The sequence below is a fragment of the Callorhinchus milii genome, unplaced genomic scaffold (assembly GCF_018977255.1).
Source record: "Callorhinchus milii isolate IMCB2004 unplaced genomic scaffold, IMCB_Cmil_1.0 Scaffold1, whole genome shotgun sequence".
NCBI classification, from domain to species: Eukaryota; Metazoa; Chordata; class Chondrichthyes; order Chimaeriformes; family Callorhinchidae; genus Callorhinchus; species Callorhinchus milii.
In genome coordinates, this window is record NW_024704742.1 from 72,978,742 (window position 1) to 73,004,086 (window position 25,345).

The following is a 25,345-nucleotide window of genomic DNA, read 5'->3' on the forward strand; positions in this document are numbered from 1 at the left end:
AACAGAGCCAGAGGAGAGGGACAGGTTGACGAAATGTTCTATATTAGGAGGTCATTCAACCCATTGTATTGTCAGTTCCTTGTAACACTCCGTGGACTGTGTGTGTTCGCATACAAAATACTCAGTGACTATACTTTACAGTAAATCCTATGAAATACTTTGAGATGTCCTCTTGACGTGAAAGCACTGAAACATATGCAAGAATTATTATTATGCAAACAATTCACAATTTCATAGTTTTCTATTTCAGTGATTTCCCTCTGGTAGAATGTCCTATTAGACAACAACAACAACAACAACAACAACAATAACAGTAGACAGCAATCGATAGCAGGTTCTATCATCAAATTTCATGATCAAAAAAAATCTCATGATGTGGCAAGCAGTGATAGCTCCATCACACAATGCACAGTTCAAAATCAGTTTTCCATAAATTCAATCTTTAATCTGCACACGTTCAAAGCACTTCAGATATTACCAGCTGAGTCATTGTGATTTGCAAGGAAGATGAAGGGGAAAAAGGATGATGTCGGATGGGGGAAGGGGAGACCATTATTAGTACCGCACACTGTGATCCAACAAAACCAAAAGAGATACAATCTGCTGGATGTATCACAGAGATCTCCACAGAAACACTACAGACAAATACAATTAACGTTATCTGCAACTCAGAAAATTATAATACTTCTTACAATAATAATGTTTGATATACCTCATCAGAATATATCAAAGCACTTCTCACAAAGTTTTTTTTAGTATGAAGTGTAATTTTTGTTGTTTAGTCATTTAATAACACCGTTAATAAAGTACAAACAAGTGCTAAATGTTGCTTGGTAATCAGAGATGAGAGTAAGTCCTATCACTAACATTAACATTTCTGAAGCCCATTGCTCGCTCACATATAACTTGTATTGTTCAACTAAACCACAATTCTTATACTTTATATTGCCTCCATATTCAGTACAATGGTGGTTTATTACCAGCTTTAATGTAATAACCTAGACAAGAGTATCAAAACTGTGCCAGTGGTGAGGAGCTGGTAGACAGTAAAGGAAGTGAAAGGATCAGCATAAGCTGCCTTGTTGCTACATCAATTCAGTCAGGACACAGAAGGACCTTGTGCAATTGTTTCTGTTCTTAAATTATATTCTTAAATGTGTTAACCACAGAGGAAGAGAAACAACAAATTCTCAACGGTAGGGTAGGGTGGTAAACAGTGAGAAGGATAGGAGCCAACTGCAGGAAGACATAGACAGAATGGTAAAATGGGCAGACACATGGTAGATGAGTTTCAATGTAGAGAAATGCTAAGTAATGCATTTTGGTAGAAAGAATGAGGGGAGGCAATATAGGCTGGTAATACAATCTTAGGGGGGGAAAAGAACAGAGAGACCTTAGGGTGCAGGTAAAAGAATCCTTGAAGGTGGCAGGACAGGTAGATAAGGCTGTAAAAAGGGCAAATGGGATTCTAGGCTTTATAAATAGAGGCATAGAGTACAAGAGTCAGGAGGTTATGATTAACCTATATAAAACACTGGTTAGGCCTCAGTTAGAATACTGCGCCCAGTTCTGGGCACCACACTGTAGGAGGGATGTTAAGGCATTGGAAAGGGTGTAGAGGAGATTTATGAGGATGGTACCAGGAATGAGGGACCTTGATTATGGGGAAAGGCACGAGAGGCTGGGATTATTCTCATTGGAGCAGAGAAGATTACGAGGAGACCTAATAGAGGTCTTCAAAATCATGAGGGGATTTGAAAGGTTAGAAAGGGAAAAACTGTTTCCACTGATGGGTGTGTCAGTGATTCAGGTCACAGATTCAAAATAGTATCTAAAAGAAGCAGAGGGGAGGTGAGAAGAAATTTTTTCATGCAGCGAGTTGTTCGAATCTGGAACGCATTACCTGAAAGGGTGGTGGAGGCCGATTCGATAACTACTTTTAAAAACGCGGTGGATGGGTTTTTGAGGAGGACGGGTTTGCAGGGTTATGGGGAAAGGGCTGGGGAGTGGGATTGACATTAATTGCTCTATTCTAAGAGCCGGCACAACTCGATGGGTTGAATGGCCTCTTTTTATGATTCTAACCCTCCAGTAGCACATGTAAAAAAAAAATGATTTTTTACAGCCCTTTGCTGTTTCAAAATATCTCAGAATGTTTCATGGTTCTTCATTCTCAGGTTAGGTGTAGCTTTTCTTGGCAAGTGTGGCAGCTGTTTGACACAGCAAACAAACATGTCAACATATCAATCAGGGAAAATTCTCTTCCTTTTGAATAGTGTGATGAGATCTTATGATACATGGGATCTAATATATATTCATTTCTAATGGTTTCACTAAGGAATTAATGAATCAAAGTGGAGATGTGTTATTGTCATATCACAATCTAATTATGAAATGACAAAATACTGTATCCCTACTTGGTTTCCTTGGTGAAACCCATTAGAAATGACTAACTATTGGATCCCATTAAAGAGCTCAGGAATCAGGGTTCAATGTTGAATCAATGTAAGTATAAATCCAGAGCTGCTGGTTCTGGATAACTAAGGCACTACCATTTCAAGTTGCAAAGACATAGTCTTCTGGAGAGATGCAGTTATAGGAGGAGGATTTGAGGATTTCTATTAATCTGAAGATACACATAATAATGATAATAATCTTTGCAATTGACACATTATATCTATTAGCATCTATTTTATCCAAATGTGTTAATGGGCTTCACAAAGGTATCTGTAAAATGCTATAGTTATCCTAATAATAATAATAATCCTTGCATTCGGTATAGCAGCTTTCGTGACAAAGTGCTTCACAAGATGTTTCTGTAGACTGTGTTTTGTAGATGAACACACAGAATTATTCTGTCTCAACTTTGTTTTAAATTGTCATATATGGCTGAGTGCCCAGGAAGCAGTGGTTGAGTCTGATAAGCACAGCATTTTACGGAAATATTACCAATGCCATTATACCAAATGCTGGGATCATCATTATCTATTTAACATGATATTATATAACACCTTGACCTACAGAACAAGGGAGCAGATAATTAGTGACATGATTTACACATTAACATGATTAAAACTTAAAGTGTCATTTTAGGTTATTACTTGCCTAGCCTAATTTGATATCACCAGCAAACCAAGTTATCAAGAGTATAAGACTGAATCCAGTAAACAGACCAACATTTTGGATAACAAATATTATTATTTCTGATTTTCTTCCAGTTTCTAGTTCTTTACCGAGTTGGTTCATCTCTGGAAACTAAACAAAATAAATATGGCGTTATATTTTCAGAAGAAACCAAAACCATACAGTGCTCTTTTTTTATGGTACCAAAACTTTCTTTATGTTAATAGTATTAAATCTCTGGTGACAAACATCATAGCACAAATAAATGTGGGCCTGTTCTGTTTAGCGCTGCACTCCACAGAAGATCTGTGCTTTACCAGAAATGCATTACACTCAGATTCTGGCACTGACTACTTGACTGCCCATGTAAAAAATTGCAGAATTATGGGCTTGTCAGGTCACTAATAAGATCATTTTCTGTGCATTCTGTGCAAAGGAAACAATATCAGAGGTGCTTTCTGTCCAAATCGTGCATGCAACAACAAGCAGGAAGTGATGTCAGCAGAGACCTGACAACCCAGAAATTGGCCATTTTTAGTGCTTTCCTTACAACGTGGCCAGTGGACCCAGATGATCCCAATTTAACAAGGATCCCCTATAGTAGGCGAAATCTTGAAGTTCGTATAAAGGGTTTTGACAATGGTTCAAGAGGATAAGACTGAATCAAGTAAACAGACCACACAGAATTGTACTGAATGCACAAAATTCATCGCACAGAATAGAAACACATAGATCAGGAAGGTCTCAGATTCTGTCCCAGATATGTTCACATTCTGAGAAAGGAAAACAGTGGGGATACTGCAATTATGTGGACTGAAGGTACATGAAAGGTTTCCTGTTCCTGATCACTATCACAGAACCCCGTTGGAAAGTGACTGCTAGCCAGGTAAGATAGCAATGATTAGACAAGCTGGAGCTCTTCAGTCTTAAGAGAAGACAATTCAGAGGTGTAAACAATTTAAATGGGATAGAATTAGTAACCCAGAACAATTCTTCAGGATGCACCGAAACACTAGATTAAGAGGTCATAGGTGTTAGGTTGTAAAGGGCAATTTCAGACCAGATAACAGGAAGTGTTTTTTTACCCAAAGGATAATTAATGCATAGAACAGATTGGCGGGAAGGGTGGTTAAAGTCTGGAGGTTGGTCTCATTTATTAAATAGCTTGATGCTGCGATGGAAGGACAGGAGAGTGGGTGTTTTGGAGGGATGAGATCAGAATGACCGAAGGGCCTTCTTCATCCAAACCAATCTTGCAATCTTGTAACAGGATCAGTATTAACTATGGTGCCTCCTGCAATAGTCAATCAATATCTGTGCTATTAACACAAGGGATGTGGAATGAAACGGCGCAAACCTTTCCCCAGTGTTCTTTAAACTCTTTTTTAAGCAACTTTTTATAATAAAACAAATGTTTTTGTTCTGTTCAATCAAATAATTGTATCTTCTGCCTTCATTGTGTGACTCATTTCAAACAATACATTTTATTATAATTGTTAACAATATTGGAAGTAGCTGGAAATATAAAATTAAAATATACTCAACATTCTACAATATTTCAAGGGGAATAATCTAAGGGGATTCCTCTCATTGATATAATATACTAAAAATGTTACTTTCATGATTCAATCTCCAGAACCTCAGAACAAAGACTGGAGGCAAGGAGCAGAGAATGATATGACAATGGGGAGAAAATTAAGAGAATAATTGTACACACTTTTTTAAAAAAAGAAACGAATTGGATGTGAGGGAAGAAACTTTGGAGAACTTTTGCAGTAACATCTGTGTCTTGTCGGTGCTGTATCTGATTTGGAGTGCTACATGCTAACAATTCATTTTGCACTTTTGAGAATTAAAACATGTTTATTTAATTTGAAGACATATTTTATACTTCTGAACGATTGCCAGCTAACTAATCAGCACAATTTCTCCTGTTAGTATCTTACCATATCAGCCAGAGAGATGTACAGGAACATTCCTCCAGCCAGCCCGAAGATGTAGTTTGGAGCAAAGTTGTTTCCTACTACTATGCCTAACGTCAAACCGAGGTAACAGGAACACGCTGTCAGAAAGTTGAACGTTAGAGCCTGGGGAATAGTCATACCTGAGTTCAAAAGGATCATAAAATCTCCTAAAATAATTAAGGAAAAACATGTTAAACAGTGAACATTTAGGTTAAACAAGACTAACATTTCATTGCAAGCTACTTTCAGTGTGTGCCTTATTACTGATGATATGCTTCAGTATGTGTCATCTGTAATCATTCCTCACCTGGGGTCCTCTAATCAACCTTAATATTAATAGTTTTAATTTCTACACTTATTCATATTAAACTCCGCTTTATCAGGGTTCAACTTGTCTGGTTTGTGTTAATATTTCTAGCTTCTTCTCCACAAAATGTAACATTTCTCTAAACATCCTCCAAAAACAAGGCTCCCAGTCCCCACCTCTACACCTTTAACGAGTGATAAAGGACCTGGTACAGATCATCGTGGTACTTCAATAGCCTGTTATTCAGCATTGCATAATTAACATAGGTCTATCTAGCTCAACTTTTCAATTTTTCCTTCAAAACATCTAACACACCCACAAAATATACAATCAATTTATTTTACAGTATATTCTGTGAAGCACTTTGAAATGTCTCGAAGACACGATAAAGCGCTATATCAAATGCAAGGATTATTATTATTATTATATTTCATTGCCAAATAAAGTGTATCACACTTACCTAAAAATTCTTTCATACTTTAGTACCTCCCTATCTGGGATCATTTCCTACCCCACTCTTCCGCTCACCCTCTCCATTCATGCCTGCTGCACATCCTTTTCTGTCTCCGTATCACCATTAATGATCAACTACCAGCTATCAATTACTATGTCCCTAACCTCTGGAACTAACCTCTCTCTGCTTCTCCATCTCTCCCCCCTCTCTAGTTTAACTCACGTCAAAAAAACAAAATCTTCGATCCCTTCCTCCTGTTGCTGTAATATAATAATGATCTTAATATTTGATACATCAACTTTCATATCAGAAGGACATTTCAAAGCACTTCACAGGATATCCTGCAAAGTTTTTTGACTGTGTAATTTGTAGGTGAACACAGCAGCCAATTTGCACACAGCAATGTCTTACAAATGGCCATGAAGTGAATGATCAATTTTATTTGGGGGATTGTTGGCCAGGACACCAGGATAAACTCCCTTCTGTTTTAGAGTAGTGCCATGGGATCTTTAATGTCCATCTGAACAGGCAGCAGGTCCTTGGTTTAACGTCAAATCTGAAGAATGGCACCTTTGACAGTACAGCACACTCCAGCACCTCATTGCAATGTCAGTCTAGACTGTAAGCTCAAAGTCCCAATGTAGGGTTTGAGCCCACAACTCCTGTTCCTACCATGAGCTACATTTCTAACTTTCATCACCTACAATGCACCACGAGTTTTTATACAAATTAGCTCAAAGTTACGACCTAAAATTCTTATTACTTATTTAATATCTTGGAAATTTGTCATGATCAGTGTGCTCTTAACACAGTCCACAATCTCATTCCCCACCAACTTAATTCTGCTCATCCCGCCCATCTCAAGTTTCCTTACTCCACACGCCTAATAATAATCCCTCCAAAACAAAAAACAATAATAAATTGGTCATTTTCAATCCATGACTGTTTGTGGGACATTGCTGTGCGCAATTGGCTGCCGCGTTCGCCCACAAAAATACAGTCAATTCACTTTACAGTATATTCTGTGAAGCGCTTTGGGACGTCTAGAAGACGTGAAAAGCGCTATATCAAATGCAAGGATTATTATTATTATTATTATCTCTCAGTTCCTCCATTCTCAGCCTGACCAACACAAGAGCTCTAGAGCTATGACAAGGCTAGCATTTGGTACTGTGCTCTCTTTCCTTTGATTATTCTCGAGCAGCCAAAGGCAGGGAAATGCCATTGGACTGCAGAGATTCCCCCAACACCCTGGGGACGAGTTGTCAATTCCTGTTTCAAAATGCTTGGTCTCCATACTACCTACAGTACCACAATTGAAATCAGGAGCTGACTGTTATTGTTTGGCTCACAAGTGAGTCTTACTTCATCTGTAAGATTGTTTCATGTTACCCACCATCTCCGCGATACCATTGGTGAGTGGATGTTCTGGCACTTTGCTCCGCTCTCTGGTACCTTCTTCTGAATCTGTTTGGCTTGCTCTACCCACCCTCATCTCTCTCTCTCTGCTTTCAAAAGCCATGTAAAATTCTACCTCTTTGACTGAAACTTCAGCCGCCTCTCTCCTCCCCCCATGTCTTCCCTCCAGTCCAGGCATCTGGAAACACTTTAAGACATCCTCCTATATAAAATGTGCTATATAAGTGCAATGTGTTGTTTATTGTTATAATGATAATAATAATAATCCTTGCATTTGATATAGCGCTTTTCACATCTTCTAGACGTCTCAAAGCGCTTCACAGAATATGCTGTAAAGTGAATTGACTGTATATTTGTTCTGGGTTCACCTTGAGGAAGTAAAATGGATTAAAACATCTTTTTGAATTCTCTTACCCAGCTCATGAAGAAATTCCTCACACAGTATTGCAATAGACGTGCTGAACCCCTGCGCTATGGATACTGTGAATGAAACACCAATGGCAAGGCCGTCAATGAAGTTATGGGTACCGTCACTCAATGTTAACATCCAGGCTAAAGCAGAGATTTCAGATAATTTAGTTCTCCTAAACCATGGACTGGATTGCTGTGACTGTGCTTCCTGTAATACAGTAACAGAATGAAGTAAATGATTCACGTTAAACCAGCAGTAAACTTTCTATTCATTTCATCTTCTTAGCAAAGTTTTGGTAAAAGTTGCTTACAGGCTCACACAGTGATGGAAAACATTAAATGTGTTTTCTATACATCTATGATCACACTGCTATTTCTGAAAGATGAGAAGCAGTATGAATGAATATACACTCTGGCCACAGCAAACAAACAGTACATAAAACAATTAAGTGTCAACCTGCTCAGCTGATAATAGCACTCTCGCCTTTGAGTTAGAAGGTTGTTGGTTCAAATCCCACATTGGGGCTTTGAAATCATAGTTTTGAGTTTGAAATGCAAGGATTTTTTTTTATTATTTAATGCAGTGCTGGGGTGTGTTGCATTGTTGGAGGTGCTGTCCTACGCACGAGGCATTAAACCAAGGGTTCCATCTGCCTGTCCAGGTGGACGTTAAAGATCCCATGGCACTATTCGAAAAGAGAAAGGAACTTCTCTTGGTGTCCTGGCCAACAATCCCCCAAATAAAGTTAATTATTCACTTTCATGGCTGTCTGTGGGACATTGCTGTGCACAAATCGGTTGCTGTGTTCACCCAAAAAATTGATTTGCCTCCTGTAAAGTGCTCTGAGACTTTGCAATGATGTGACTAGGTGCTTTATCAAACCCAAGGATGATAATGATAAATAAAGATCCATATGCAATCTCAGGACTTGCACTTGTGCTTATTGTTATCTGCTCATGCTATAATTACTGTAGAAGTTAATGCAGTGCAGTTATTCAGCATACTGTATTTCTTGCAATTTAACAATTATGAGAGCAAGAAACATATCATTGAGATATTGGTCCTGAAATTCCAAAAAGTCTTAACCTGAAAGACTATTTTGTCTTAAAATTGAAGATTGTATAAATCTGGTACAAAATTCTTCAAGTCAGTCCAATTTGCAGCTGATTCTCTTTTAAAAAAACAGTGGAAAAGTGGCTCCCAAATTAAGACTAAATTGAAGAATTGTCCACACTTGCATCTTAACGTTCAAAATAATTTTTGGGGGGTCAGCCGGGAGGGGACAACTGAGTGTGCGTTGGTGTACTGCTGGAGTCTAACCAGCTAAAACCGCATAGCTTGCCACTGTTCAGGACAAAATGGTCTGAACAAGTCAAAACTGGATGGAATTTGGGACTCATTGTTTACAGATTTCTAATATTCAAATATTATATATTTATCTAGTATATAGATAAAAATCCCCTGCCTAAAAAACATCTGAATGTCACGGTGTGACGTCACAAGGGTATATTTCACTATCCTTCTGCTACCTTGTCCTCCCTTCCCTCCTGGACTTTGGCACCTGAGCCATGGCCACCATCTCCTCTCTGCCCCCACTGAACTGTCTCCCATAGCCCAGGGGCTGATGCTGTCCTGCTAATCGCTTGCTCCCAGTCTCTGCGTGTGCGTTTTCCCTGCCAACCCGACCCGAGCCGCGGCCCCTGTAAATGTTCCTGCTCCTACCCCTCACACTCGGCTACTCCCACTCTGTCCTTTTCTCCCACCATCCTCCTCATCTTCTCTCTCTTTTGGACTTCACCATTACCTCCCTCTGCTCCAGCCTGGGCATGCTCCACCAGGCCCAGTGTTGGTTGTCCCCAGAGCAGCCACATCAACTGTCCCATCACTCACTCTCTCCGCAGCAACCGCCTCCAAAAAGCAAACACCCCTTCCCCTCCCTCATCCATATCCTCCCCAACTCTCCCTGCTTCTCAAACTCCACGCTCACTTCTCCCCCACAACCCCAAATCCTCTCTATACCATTCTCTCCTCCATCCTCCCACCAGCCCCTCTGGCTGCTTCTCCTCCTTTGAGCACCTCATCCCTACTCTCCCTCACTCCCTCAAAATTCTCCTAGTTTACCCATCCCCCCCAAAACCTCCTGGCTCCTTCCTCACTGATATATCCTCTCTCCTCTCATCCCTGTCCCTCTGCACTGAACACCTGCTCATAATGGGTGATTTCAACCACCAGCTAAATTCTGCTTGCACCACCTCCTCAGATTTCACTGTCCTCCTCTCCTCCCTAAACCCCACAACCATGGCCACTCCCTCAACCTCATCATCATACATGGCCTTGACATTTCTGATCTGTCCTTGACAGACAAGGCCATCTCGGACCACTTCCTCATTTCCCTCTCATCCCACATCCCCCTCCCCTCTTCCAAGCCCTCCACCATTATTTTCCACCCCTGGAAAAAGTTTCCTCCTGAGTTCTTCACAAATGCCCTCTGTGCCTTAGACCCCCTCTCCCTCCAGCCCTCCACCAGCAGTGATCCTGATGTAGCATCAAGCTGCTGAATGACTATTTCTCCACAACCTTCAATTTCCTGGCTCCCCTGAAATCCAGGGTTGTTTCCAAACCCACCGCTCCCCCTGGTACAACACTCATATGCGCTCACTCAAAATACAAATCTGGATGCTCGAGCACAGATGGCAGAAATCTGGTCTCACGATTCACCGCCAGCTGTGGCTCGAGCACCTCCTCACCTACCGCCTCTCCCTTTCGCAGGCCACAACTGACTTTTACTCCAAAGTCATCTTGGAGGCAAACAATAACCCAAAGATGCTGTTTTCCACCGTCCATCACCTCCCCTGTGCACCCCCTCAAGCCCCTCTATCCTCACATCAAACGCCAAGTGCGAAGAGTTCCTAGACTTCTTTGCCTCAAATATTGAGAACATCCACTTGGCACATATTCCTTGGCTCCCGTCAATGTCTTCACTCCTGCAGATCTAAACTCCTCAACCTCCCTGGGCTCTCCCTCACACTCATCGAACCAGTGCGCAATCTAAGCTTTCACTTCAACCCCCAGCTGTCCTTCCTCCCCCACATCTGGTCCCTGACCAGGACCACCATTCTCCACCTCCACCACATTGCCCGCCTCCAACCTTACCTTACCCAAAATGCAGGCAAAATCCTTGTGCATGCATTTGTCACCTCCCGCCTGGTTTGCTCAAAATGTCCCTTCCCTCTCAAACAAAGCCCTTACCATCCATGACCTCATCCTGGACGAGCACCTTGACATTCTGGGGCTCACCGAAACCTGGTTCTCCTCCAATGACCCCCTAGTTGAAGGCTACCCTCCAGGCTAAACCTTCCACTACACCCACCCGTCCAAATCAACATGGCGGCGGGGTGGCCTTCATTTCCAAAGCCTCCCTTGGTCTTATCCCCTACCCCTCTGGCTGCTTCCCCTTCTTCGAGCACCTCACCCTCTTCCACCCCTCTCTCCCATTGAAAATCCTCCTTGTCTACCACCCCCCTAAGCCCCCCAGCTCCTTCCACACAGACATCTCTACTCTCCTCTCTTCCCTATCCCTCTGCTCCGAACGCCTGCTCATAATGGGCGATTTCAACCTCCACCTAAACTCCTCTTGCACCACTTCTGACGTTTTCACTGCCCTCCTCTCCTCCCTAAACCTCACCCTTCATATAAATTCATCTACCCACAACCGTGGTCATGCCCTTGACCTCGTTATCACCCATGGCCTTGACATTTCTGACCTCAGCATAGTGGACAAGGCCATCTTGGACCACTTCCTCATTTCCTTCTCCTCCCACATCCCTCTCTCCTCCACCAAGCCCTCAACCATCCTCTACCGCCCTTAGAAAAGGCTACCCCCCAAGACCCTCACAAAGGCCCTCTCATCATCAAACATCCTATTCCTCTGGCCTTCCACCCGTGGAGATCCTGAAGCAGCCGTCCAACTGCTCCATGATCACCTCTCCTCCACCTTCAACTCCCTCATCCTCCTGAAATCCAGGACCATCTCCAATCCCACCCGATCCCCCTGGTACAACAACCATCTCCGCCGCCTGAAAACCCAAACCCAGCTGCTCGAACGCAGATGACGGAAAACTGGCCTGATAGTTCACCGCCAACTGTGGCTCGAGCATTTCCATAGCTACCGCCGTTTTTTGACACGCGCAAAAACGACCTTCTACTCCAACATCATCTTGGAGGCTAAACACAACCCTAAAATCCTTTTTTCCACCACCCACTACCTCCTCCGTGCTGCCCCACAGGCCTCTTCAATCTTCATATCCAATGCCAAGTGCGAGTAAGTCATGGAATTTTTTTTATCTAAAATACACAACATCCACCAGGCAGCCTCATCCACCTGTCCCTTGTCACCAACCACCACCCCCTCTCTGTCCCCTTATCCTCCCCATCATCTGCTCCTACCACCATACCCATCCTACATTCCTTCCTCCCCATTTCTCCCTCCTCCCTCTCACCCACCATCACCTCCATGAAACCCAGCACCTGCTGCCTCAACTCCCTCCACACCAACTTGCTGGTCACTCAGCTCCCCCTCCTCTGCCCACTATTGGCTGATGTCATCAACCAGTCCCTCTCCTCCGGATCAGTCCCTGCCCTCTCAAAACTGCTGTCATCACCCCCCTCCTCAAAAAACCTTCCCTAGATCCCTCAAACCCCAGCCACTATCGCCCTATTTCTAACCTTTTGAAGCCCTTGTTGGCAATCATCTTCGCGCACACCTCTCCTCCCACTTCCTCATCGAACCCCTCCAGTCCGGTTTCCGCCCTGCCCACAGTACAGAGACTGCGCTTGTGAAAGTCACAAACGACATCCTCTCTATCTGTGATCAGGGCTCCCTCTGCCTCCTTGTCCTCCTGGACCTCTCCACCGTGTTCGACACAGTCGATCACGCCATCCTCCTCCACTGCCTTTCCTCCATCATCCACCTCAGTGGGACCACACTCGCCTGGTTCGAGTCCTACCTCACAAACCGGCAGCAGTACATCTGCACAAACGGCTTCTCCTCCCACTCTCACCCGGTTACCTGCGGGGATCCATCCTTGTCCCCCTCCTCTTTCTGATCTACATGCTCCCTCTTGGGGATGTCATCCGCAGACATGAGGTACATTTCCACATGTATGCGTACGACACCCAACTCTATTTTTCCACCTCTCTTTGCGACCCCCAGTCCATTGATGTTCTGTCAGCCTGCCTGTCCGATCTCAGGGCACAAATTTCCTTCAGCTGACAGTTGACAAGACGGAAGCCATACTCTTTGGCTCTCGTCAACATCTAAAATCTCACGGTTCCCACCTCCTCTGCCTATCCAACCTCCCCCTAGAACTCTCCGAACCCGTACGCAACATAGGCATCAGATTCGACCCACAATTATCCTTCCTTTCCCACATCCGGATCCTCATCAGCACTGCTTTCTTCCACCTCCGACACAACACCCGTCTTAGCCAATACCTCTCTCTGAAACCTTGGTCCATGCCTGTGTCACCTCTCGGCTGGAGTATTCAAACACCCTCCTCACCGGCCTCCTCTCCACTACCATTCATAAAATCAAGATTATTCAAAACTCTGCTGCCCGCATTCTCACCCGCACCAAACTCTGCTCCCGGTTACCCCAGTCCTTGCCAGACTGCACTGGCTGCCTGTCCCAGAGAGGATTGACTTCAAGATCCTCACCCTTGTATTCAAGTCCCTGCACTCCTCCACACCCCCCTACCTCTCTGACCTCCTCTCTCCTCAAGACAGTGCCCATTGCCTTCGTTCTTCTGGGTCTGGCCTCCTCCTCATCCCCCGAGTCCTCCGCTCCACCCTCGGCGGCCGTGCGTTCAGCCACTGTGCCCCGAGGCTCTGGAACTTCCTTCCTCACTCCTTTCACCTCGTCCCCTCTCTTCCTATTTTCAGGTCTCTGCTGAAGACCTTTCTTTTCGACCGCGCCTTTGGTCACCTTCCTCCCCCTCCCCCTGACTCGGGCCTGGGATCCGTTACTGTGAAGCGCTCTGAGACACCGTCCGGCGTGGAAGGCGCTATATAAATCCAAGTTGTTGTTGTTGTTGTTGTTGTACTCAAATGCACTCCTCGCTGGTCTCCCCAGCTCCACTATTCAAAAGATCCAATTCATTCAAAACTCTGGCGCCCACGTATTGATCTGGACCAAACGCCGTACCCACATCTCACCAGTTCTGGCCAGACTCCACTGATGCCCCATCACCAAATGGATCGACTTCAAGATCCTTACACTCATGTTCATATCCCATCACTCCCTGACACCTCCCTACCTCTCCGACCAACCTCCTCAGTCCCCAATCCAACACTCAGCGCCTCCGTGCAACTGGCACCAGCCTCCTGCTCGTCCCTCGCACCCTCTGCCCCACCATCGGAGGTCACACATTCAGCCACTATACTCTGAAGCTCTGGAACACTCTTACTCAATCCTTCTGCCTTGCCCCCTCTTCCCCTTTTTTCAAGTCCGCTTGAAAACCTTCCACTTCGATCGTGCTTACGACCACCTCCCACCCTCCCCACCCCCGGCTCGGAGTCAGGATCCGCCATTGTTAAGGTTCTGAGTCGCTACCGTTGCATGGAGGGCGCTATATAAGTGGAAGTTGTTGTTGTTATATCACTTGACTATAAACAAAACAAATCATCACAATTGATGGCATACAGTTCAGTTGAGGAAACAAGTAAATCAAACAAAACATGTAAAAACTTGTTCAGTGGGCTGTATGGACTGGATAGTCATATTTTATTCTAGGTTACATTTTGTTCTTAAATTCATAACAATGTTTCATAACAATGTTTGGGTATTGTTACCTGAGTAGCAATATTGTTTTCATTCCACGAGTGATTCACTGGACTCTCTAATACTATGGTGTCATTGCCAGGATTAGAAATTATATTTGTCTGGATCACCATCGAAATACCACCATTCTTCTCATGAGAAGCTTGTTGATCAGGAAGCCTAAAATGACTGTGGTGCTACATGAACAAAGATACAATGAGTAAGAACAGGAGACATGGCAAATAACACTTAATTGGTAAATGAAGTTTAATATAGGAAAATGCAACAAAATTCACATCCGCAAGAAAATTAAAGAAACCGTTGGAATCTAATAGGAATAGAGGAGCAAAGAGATCTGGGGATTCAGATCCACAACTCTCTAAAAGTAGCTACACAGGTAGATAAGGCTATAAAAAGGCCAATGGGATATTGGGCTTTATATCCAATTCTGGTCTCCACACTATAAGAAGAATATAGAAGCGATGGAAAGAGTACAGTGTAAGTTTAACAACAACAACAACAACAAGATTCCATTTATAAAGCGCCTTTCACGTCAGGAGGACGTCCCAAGGCGCTGCACAGTTGGGTCATGACCCGAGCAGGGGGAAATGGTCAGGGTGAGGGGAGGGGGAGGGAGGGAGCGAGGAGGGGGGAAATGGTCAGGGTGAGGGGAGGGAAGGGAGGGGCGAGGAGGGGGAAGAGAGTCGAGAGGGGAGCTGAAGGCTCGGTCAAAGAGAAAGGTTTTGAGACCGGCCTTGAAGGAGAAAGGGAGGAGGCGGCGAAGGCACTGGGGGATGGAGTTCCAGAGCCTCGGGGCTGAGAGGCTGAAGGCCCGACCACCGATGGTAGGGCGGTTGGGGCGGGGGACGTGGAGCAGACCGGAGCCAGAGGAACGGAGAGTACGGGCAGGTAGGTAGGGGATGATACCAGGGCTGACAGTTTACTGCTGTCAGAATAGACTGGGCCTTTTTTCGTTGGAGAAGAGATATGTGAAGGGTGCGAACAGAAATGTTTAAAATTATAAAAGGGTTAACATAAATAGGCTGTTTCGACTGGTTGGGGAGTCTGCAACAAGAGACACAAATTTAAGATTGCGACCAGAGAATTAAGAGCAATTACTTCACACAGAGAGCGGTGAGACTGTGGAACTCACTGCCTAAAGTGGTGGTTGAATCAGCTAGTGTATATGCATTCAAGAGGAAGCTAGACCTTCACATGACCGAGAGGGGAATAAAAGAGTATGGGAGGGAGTAACAAATAAATGAAGACTTAAGTGGTGTATGTGCACGGACTGGTTGGGCCAAGTGGCCTGTTTCCGTGCTGTATATTCTTTGTAACTTTCTTTACAAGTGTGTGTGGATTTGGCTACATATACTAGTAAACAAAATCAACTTTGATGTTTGCTTAATGTACGCAGCTAATTAAGAATGTGGGGAAAATGTAATTGTAACAAACCTTTTTTCTCTATTTCAATCTCATTTTTCTTCAGATTCTGAAACAATTCTATAAGGTACATGTTTCTACTTGTGAGTGAGCCAAAAATGAGAAGGCATATATATAAGTTTGCTGGTAGTAGATCTAATAATAATAATCCTTGCATTTGATATCGCGCTTTTCACGTCTTCGAGACGTCTCAAAGCACTTCACAGAATATACTGTAAATTGAATTCACTGTATGGGCAAAACATGGTAGCCAATTGCGCACAACAGTGTCCCACAAATAGTCGTGGTTTGAAGTGACCAATTTAGGTTTTTTTACCTTGAGAGATTATTATCAGGCTTGTGGAGTAAGGAAACTTGCCCAACATTTCGCCCTGCTGGGAATCGAACCTACGTCTCTCGCTTGCGAGGCGAGTGCTCTAACCACTGAGCTACAGGACTCCATCTAATAGGTAGTTCAGGAGGAATTTCAACACACAGAGGGTGGTCAGAATGTGTTGAACTCACTGCTGGAAGCTGTGGTTGAAGTAAACAAGCATTAATGTATTTAAGAGAAAACTGGATGCTCACATTGAGGAAGAAGGGCATATAGAGATATTGGAGAAGGGAATAGGAAGGGTGGGAGCTTATGTGGTATAGAAACATGAGCATGGATTGTTTGGGCTGAATGGCCTGTTTCCGTGCTATATCATTCTATGCATTGTGAAGTGAATGGGTTACTGTGAGCTATTTTTCTATTTAGTACCTCTCAGTGGTAGTTATCCTCATACCTCTCATGTAATTTTGATATGCATGCATACATAAAAACATTAAATGAAACCTTTAAATTTCATTAAAGGTACTTATAAGTACACTGCAGCAAATTGGCAACCTATGCCAGTGACACAACATAGTACCTAAGGCAAGAATATCACTACATGGAATGGACAGAACAGAGTGAGTGTTGAACGTTCAGTTGAGGGTAACAGTCCCAACCAAGAGATTCTGTCATGAATGCTAGAACTCGCAGTGATGGGTCACAGGTCTGTGTACCTGTCATTCCTCTCTATTTTCTAAGTGTCATCACCTCATTATAGCAATGCCCAACCTTCTGTTGCGAAAGAGTAAGAAAACAATACAATACAAAATTACATTTGTATAGCTCCTTTCAAGTTAAGAGAATGTCCCAAGGCACTGGACAGTCAGGGATTTGGACCCGAGCTGGGGGGCGGTGGGAAAGGAAGGGTGGAGGGCAGAGAAGATAGGAAGGTGGCCGAAGGCGTGATCAAAGAGGAGGGTCTTGAGACATGCCTTGAAGGAGTCAAGGGAGAGAGCGAGGCAAAGGGAATGTGGGATGGAATTCCAAAGGGTGGGGGTTCAGAGGTTGAAGGCCTGACCGCCGATGTTGGGGCAGGCCAGGCTGGGCACATGGAGCAAGCCGGAGCCTGCTGAGCAGAAAAAGCGGACAGGTTAATATGGGAGGCATCAGCATGGAATTAGTGAACATCCAAAGCCAAGGAACACGTGAGAGAAGCAGTCCATTTTCCAAAGGCCAGAGATGATTGTGAGGAGAGCCATGTATGGTTCTGCATCATACAACACCTCTGCTTTATTTTATAACACTTGGCAATGACCGGCACAGCAAAGGTTGACATTCTTTTTGTCTTACTTGCTCATCAGGCTGAAGTAATATTTTAAGTATCTTCTCTATGAAGAAAAGGAGATAGAATCCACCAAGCACAACCACTGATTTCAAAATATAATCATTGTCTTGGGGCATAAGTCCAAATGCCTAAAAAAAACACAGAGATATTTAGTAGAAGCAGAAGGGAAATGGGCAGACATTTGCAAATTATTTAAGTTTGTCCTTATTAGCCATTTTCTTATGGTCTATATTACATATAAAATAGGTCTCATTGTCAAAAGATATGAGAAGTATGCAGTCATTTGGGAATATATTTAAATATCTCATTATAATTCCACAATAATTAAAAGCAAAAGGATCAACATTTTAAGGCAAAATGGACTAAAGGACAATTTTCGTGCCTAAACTCCTAAATGAGACTTTTGTGTTAACTTACACTTAAATTCTACCTTTCTCATAGGATGAACATCATGAAGTAATCCACAAAGATGAGGAGCATGATGATAATAATAATAATAATAACAACAACAATAATAATAATAATAATAACAATAATAATAGTAGTAGTAGTAGTTTCATTTGATATACTGCCTTTCATGTCAGGAAGATATCCCAAAGATCTTCACAGGATTCACTGTAAAGTGTGTATTTTGTGGTGATGACCAGAAAGGAAATTAGGGAAAATTGGAAGGTATTGACCAAAGGCATGACAAAAAGATGCATTTTAAGTGGATTTTCATGCTAGAGAGAGAAGTTACAAGACAAAAAGTTTTGGAAGAGACTTTTAGAAAGGAGGCAGGAACAGGAGTCTCTATATCCTCCTGTAGCTCAGTGGTTAGAGCATTCGCCTCAGCAAGCGAGAGACCTGGGTTCAATTCCCGACCGGGCGAAACATTGGGCAAGTTTCCTTACTCCACACGCCTCTGTTTACCTAGCAGTAAGTAGGAACCCGGTTGTAAAGCGTTCCTACTTAAAGCGCTCTGAGATGCCGTCCGGCGTGGAAGGTGCTATATAAATCCAAGTTGTTGTTGTTGTTGTTAGTCGATTGGTGGATCGTTTTTCTGGAGGGAATAATTCCGTAAAAAAAATAATAATAAATTGGTCATTCAATCCATGACTGTTTGTGGGATATTGCTGTACTCAATTGGTTGTCGCGTTTCACCCACAAAACATACAGTTAATTCACTTTACAGTATATTCTGTGAAGCGCTTTGAGACATCTCAAAGATGTGATAAGGTGCTATATCAAATGCAAGGATTATGATTATTATCCCCATTACCCCTATCCAGGCAAATAATCGCTAAAAAAGGAGAAAAAGCCAACTTTAACTTTATTTAGTCAGTTTCCTGTTGTCTGGTGTTGAAACCCTATTTTTAAATCCCAAAGCAGTTTTACTTTGGGATTGTCTTTGACTCTACCATTGTGTTGAGGTCATGGGAGTGGGGGTGAGAGGGGTTTGGGGTAAACATGCGGCCATCGACATCATCATCATCATCATCATCATAATAATAATAATAATAATAATAATAATAATAATAATAATAATAATAATAATCCTTGCATTTGATATAGTGCTTTTCATGTCGGGAGGACGTCCCAAAGCACTTCACAGAACACACTGTAAAGTGAATTGACTGTATATTTGTGGGTGAACGCGGCAGCCAGTTGCGCACAGCAATGTCCCACAAACAGTCGTAGATTGAAAATGACCAATTTATTATTGTTATGGTTTTTTTTTGGAGGGATTATTATTAGGCGTGTGGAGTAAGGAAACTTGCCCAAGGTTTCACACTGCCTGGAATTGAACTCAGGTCTCTCGCTTGCAAAGCGAGTGCTCTAATCACTGAGCTACAGGACATGTACTGATTGCTGGGTGAGTTTATGCTGGCAATGGATTAAGATATGAAATTTGTTTGTTAATGTGTTCCTTGTGGTAATTATCACTAGGGTGTCGAACATCGTAAATTGTAAACATTAGAATTGTGCATGAATATTTATTTCTTTGTTTAATAATTTAATATTGGAACCAGCAAAGTGCAACAAACAATCTTTGCCGGCACATTCCCGGATTCCAGAATCCTCAGAGTTCAAATTTATAAAATGAAACGCATTAAACTAACTCCATAAAGTGCACAACATTTGTGCCCTTGGATAACGGATGCCAAGTAGTTATTTTAATTATAATTATAGAGCACTAACAGGGATATTCATAATGCCTACATATAGGAGGAAGGAAATGAGTATTCCCTCAGATTCATTCCTTATGATAATTCTCACTGAATGTTGACCAAATTACGCTCAGAAGCAGTCAATAGTTATCACTGGGTTCAGAGGTAAATCTCCCCCCTGAAACCAGTGATAATACCGAATGTATTTGACTGTCCAATCATTGCGAGTGATGTTATAACATGCTGCATTTTCCACCTCACTATTTTTCCACCACTGAGAGATTAAAGCAGATAAACTGAATGTGGTTCACCAGGAAGAAGCACTAAACAGTGTCCTTGGGATCTTGTAACGGAAACAATCCTTCCTCTAGATATCAGCCTGGTGCAACTGATAGCACTCTCAGCTCTGAGTCAGAAGGTTGTGAAGTTGAGCTCTCTTTTGGTACTTTGAGCTAAAAACTGTCTAAATTCCATGGAATTCTCTATCAAGAAAAATGTTGACACTACTGGAATTGGAGTGGGGGGAAACGTAAGACATGTTTTGTTAAAATACAAATTCTGCAGATCTTTTTTTCTGTTGCAAACATTGCCACATTACTAGAGTAAGATCCTTTACCGTTACTCATTAAAGGGTAGGATTCATTACAGCATTATTTTCCTATTCAAAGTCCATCTTTTCCAAGGTTTTTATTACTAATATTAATATAGTGCTAATGTACTGTGCCAGGAACCATGGTGATGGATTGGGCAGCAAATGATTGGGACCCTGATTAACCATAGAACATAGAATTATACAGCACAGAAGGAGGCCATTCGGCCCATCGTGTCTGTGCCGGCTCTTTGAAAAGAGCTATCCAAATCAATCCCACTCCTCCGCTCTCTCCCCATAGCCCTGCAAACTTGTCCTCCCCAAATAATTATCTACTTCTCTCTTAAAAGTTGTTATCAAATCAGCTTCCACCATCCTTTCAGGCAATGCATTCCACATCCGAACAACTCACTGTATGAAAAAATTTCTCCTCCCTTCCCCTCTGTTTCTTTTAACAACTATGTTTAAGGCACTCATTCTTTCATTTAAGCACCTTGGGACGTCCTCATGACGTGAAAGGCGTTATACAAATGTAATTTTGATATTTCAACTATTGCTGCTTTTTGACCTAAATATCTTTAGAGTGGATCTCTCCTCCTCCTTGCATTGTTGCTAGGTTACTGGAGCTGGTTAATCTCACAAGCTAAGGAATAATAATAATAATAATAATCCTTGCATTTGATATAGCGCTTTTCACGTCGGGAGGACGTCCCAAAGCGCTTCACAGAACACACTGTAAAGTGAATTGATTGTATATTTGTGGGCGAACGCGGCAGCCAATTGCGCACAGCAATGTCCCACAAACAGTCGTAGATTGAAAATGACCAATTTTATTATTGTTTATTTTTTGGGGGGGGATTATTATTAGGCGTGTGGAGTAAGGAAACTTGCCCAAGGTTTCGCCCTGCCTGGAATTGAACTCAGGTCTCTCGCTTGTAAAGTGAGTGCTCTAACCACTGAGCTACAGGACTCCGCAGGTCTCCTGCACATCCCAGCCCGTGATTGTCTCGGTCACTTCCCATTTGCTGGAAGGTTTTAGGGAAGGTGTATGGGACATTCTTGAAACTGGCAAATTCATATCATAACAGTTATTCTTTCAGAGTGAGGTTTAATATTGATAATTATAAAGTACTAAGTATAGCATCCAAGAATAGGAAACACAAGTGCTCCATGGATGGGATAGTATATTAAGTTTAATATTCAAGTTACGTTTGACTCAATATTGACACTTGGCTGACCACAAAGCAAACATGATGATTATTTGTGAAAAGCGCTAAATTTACCACAAGAACTCAGGGTGACAGACTCTTAATTGAAGAATGTTCTTCATAATGGACGGCAGCACCGACTGACACAGAAAGCTCCTTACCTCTGGAATAAGTTGTAAAATAGCATTGGAGAAAACTGACCCAATGGCTAGGCCCATAAAGCAGATCATAACCTTTGGAAAATATGTTTTTTTGGTGAGAGGAATAAGTGCAACACCAAACAGGGAGGTAAGGTTGATGATAGTGACAGTCAGGAACCCGAAACCCCACACTGTGAACAGAACAGAATTAAAAAATAATAATTATCCTTGCATTTGACATGGCACTTTATCACATCTTTGAGACATCTCAAAACGCTTCACAGAATATACTGTAAAGTGAATTGACTATATTTTGTGGGCGAAACGCAGTAGCCAATTGTGCACAGCAGTGTCCCACAAACAGTCGTGGGTTGAGTGCCCAATTTTTTTTAAGAGCTTACTACCCCCGGAAAAGCGATCTGCCAATCAAGTAACAACCGGGTTCCTACTTATAATAATAATAATCTTTGCACTTGACATAGCGCTTTTCACGTCTTCTAGACATTGCAAAGTACTTCACAGATTATACTGTAAAGCGAACTGATTGCATATTTTGTGGGCAAAAAGGGGCAGCCAATTGTGCAGAGCAGTGTCCCACAAACAGTCGTGCATTGAGTGACCAAATTATTATTGCTTTTTTTTAGGGATTATTATCCCCTGAAAAGCAATCCACCAATCGACTAACAACTAGGTTCCCACTTACTGCTAAGTAAGCAGAGGTGTGTGGAGTAAGGAAACTTGCCCAATGTTTCGCCCTGCCAGGAGTTGAACCCAGGTCCTCTCGCTTGTGAGGTGAGTGCTCTAACCACTAAACTACATGACTCTACGAATCAGGACTTTGACAATCCTTTGTCAAATACTAACTGTATTTGGCAAAGGATAACAATAGAAATGCAATTTTAAAAGAGACTTTGTAACACGCCTATTTCGGCCCGAGCTGAGATTAGCTAATTTAGTGCAAAACCTTCAATTTTCATTCTGAAATGCAACCTAATCTTAGACTCTAAGACTATTTTGTCTTTAAATTTCAGATCATACAGAATGGTGGAAGTTGTTTTAATACAATCTTACTTTGGATACCGTATTCGTGCAGTTCTTATAAAGAATTGTCTCCCAAATCAAGACTAAAATTAAGGATTTCTGACAAGTCAGCACAATCTAAACGCAACTGATCTAGCAATACAGGCCAGAATCCTGTTTATCTTGTTTATTGCTTCCTCACACTGTTTTGACATAGTGAGCAACAAGTTAACTAACGCTCCTAGATCTCTTTCAGCATCCCCAATGGCAAGTTCTGTCCATTCATGAGCACTTGTGTTTCCTATATGCAGTGCTTTACATTTATTAATATTAAACTTCATTTGTCAGTTATTAGCCCATGGGCAGACCCCTGAGGCACCCCATTTAGAACTCTTCATATTTTGACCTCGCTCCCCTTCTTCCTTTCCTTCAGCCAATTTTGAATCCACATCCATATATTGCCCTTAATACCTAGTGACCATTCTGTCAGGAGTAATATCCCAACAATTCACACTAGTATAGATATTTGCCTAGAAAATAGTCATTGCACTCTACAGTAAATAATGTTAGTGCTTTGAAATGTTTTGAAGATGTGATAATAACCCTCAAGAAAAAAAACAATAATAAATTGGTCACTTCAATCCACGACTGTTTGTGGGACATTGCTGTGCGCAATTGGCTGCCGCGTTTTGCCCACAAATATACAGTTAATTCACTTTACAGTATATTCTGTGAAGCGCTTTGAGACGTCTAGAAGACGTGATAAGGCGCTATATCAAATGCAAGAATTATTATTATTATTATTATAAGGCCCTATAAGCGCCTTGGGACGTCCTCCCGACATGAAAGGCGCTTTATAAATGGAATCTTGTTGTTGTATATCAAATGTAAGAATTATTATTATTAATTATTACGATAGTTGAGTATTACTGCGATTGGCACGAGAAGCTCGGACCATTTAGACTCATGTGGACTAGTTGGGCCAAATGGTCTGTTTCTATGCTGTTGAGATCTATGTGTGGAGAATTACATTACTACTGGTGGTCAGGCCACTTTCTGATGCTAACATCTTGCTTTTGATCTTTACAGTAATACTGCATTTTCAGCTCACTTGTGGGCCAATTTGCTACTCACACAATACTGCACCTCAGTATCTACCTGGTCATTTTGGCTGAAGTCCATTTTGATTGTTATCAGCGAGCTTTTACTTCACATCAGAATCAAAACAATCAAGTTTACTCACTTACGCTCTTAAAAGAAATGGTTGCAGTACTAAGATGAAGCGTGCAGGGGCATGTTTTACCTTCGGTGGCAGATGGCTTTTTCTTTACTGTCTCACTTGAGATGCGTGAAGACTCAACCACTGTTTTCTGTAGAATAGTATTGTAGATATTTCTCCAATCTTTGGGCAACACTTGATTTGAGGCATTCTGCTCCCTCAGGTGTAATGTTTTTGCAGAGGACAAGCACTGCAACACAAAAGGAAAAACTGCAATAACTTACACAGCAAATACAGAACTTGAGTGGTACAGATACTGCAGACTGAGGAAAGAATAAAGCCCCATAAATAATACAGTATTTTGTTCCTCTGTATTACTGTCCAGTTCACATTGATCAAACTTGTGCCCAGGTTATCCTCAATCTATGCAGTAAGTAACACTTTGTGTAATATATCTAGGATATAGAATACTCAGGGCTTCACAGTATCATTAGTTCTTACATCAGTAATCTGCTCTAATTAGAAGTAGTTTACAATTTTTTTTTTACAAAGTTTAGCCCTGCCAGCCTTTCCTCATGATATAGAATCCTAAAGTTTGGAGTCATCTTTGTCACCTTCCTTTGGACACTTGCCAGCAGTACTGAGGAAGTGCTGCATTGTCGGTAGTGCGGTCCTTCGTTCACCTATAGATTTACAGTCACTACTCTTTCCAGAAATGCTACAAAGTACTTTGAGACGTTCTCAATTAAATAGGTACAATATCAAGTGCAATGATCATTATCCTTCATTCTGGAAAAACACTAGGAAAAACTAATATATTGTATCACTAAAATAAGTGAAATATTGGATTCTTCTTTGCCTAGCATATACCCTTTCCAATTAACTGTACCAACCTTACAGTGCCATGAATTGTTACCTGTTTCTGGATATTTGCTTTAGTATTGACTAACCTTTGCATTTCCTTACCTTTATCCGTGATTTTATGATGTCCTCCAATGCGTCTGCATCTGTTTTTTGCACATTGACAATTCCCAATTTATCCAGTAGTTTGTGGTGTTGCTTTGCAGTGAGTGTTTCATCGTTACCATATTGGTTAAGGATGTCCTCAACGAATGCCTTTGGAGCAACATTTTGACTGAGCACAGAGTTAATGAATAATATACTGTAAGCAGCTAAGGCAAACATTGCACAAACGACTTCTAAACACAGCAGTGAAGAGACCAACAAAATTTCATTCACACAGAAACTCACTCAAACACAACAGTGTAATCCAATTGAGCATAACCTGAAGCACTGCCAAGTCAATAGAAAAACAGTTCCTTTTAACTACAGGACGAACAAAATTCTATTCTCCAGCTTCACTCTTCTTCATTCTTTTAGAAGTAAAAACTATCTTATGCAACTTCAGTTAAATACTTCTCTCAGTTTTATTGGTTTCCT

The 25,345-nt window shown here is 42.1% G+C and overlaps 1 protein-coding gene across 1 annotated transcript; it reads right to left on the reverse strand.

The window, feature by feature from the left end:
* Positions 1–2,829: 2,829 nt before the first annotated feature.
* Positions 2,830–25,345, reverse strand: LOC103177624 (metal cation symporter ZIP8). Its single transcript, XM_007891870.1, has 8 exons — positions 24,872–25,345; positions 23,990–24,155; positions 21,688–21,857; positions 17,585–17,707; positions 14,529–14,693; positions 7,682–7,886; positions 5,070–5,254; positions 2,830–3,255 (listed from the first exon to the last, which is right to left on the reverse strand). The coding sequence occupies exons 1-8, from the start codon at positions 25,088–25,090 to the stop codon at positions 3,106–3,108; spliced, it is 1,383 nt and encodes a 460-aa protein (XP_007890061.1). The 5' UTR covers positions 25,091–25,345; the 3' UTR covers positions 2,830–3,105.

What these genes read in the sequence shown, in the direction of transcription:
- LOC103177624 (XM_007891870.1), bottom strand. Translation starts at nt 25,090, where the DNA reads ATGTTTGCCTTAGCTGCTTACAGTATATTATTCATTAACTCTGTGCTC. An exon ending in AAAGCCATCTGCCACCGAAG is followed by an intron (nt 21,858 to 23,989) that starts GTAAAACATGCC and finishes TTCTGTTCACAG; the next exon opens with TGTGGGGTTTCGGGTTCCTG. An exon ending in GGAATTTCTTCATGAGCTGG is followed by an intron (nt 5,255 to 7,681) that starts GTAAGAGAATTC and finishes TAATTATTTTAG; the next exon opens with GAGATTTTATGATCCTTTTG.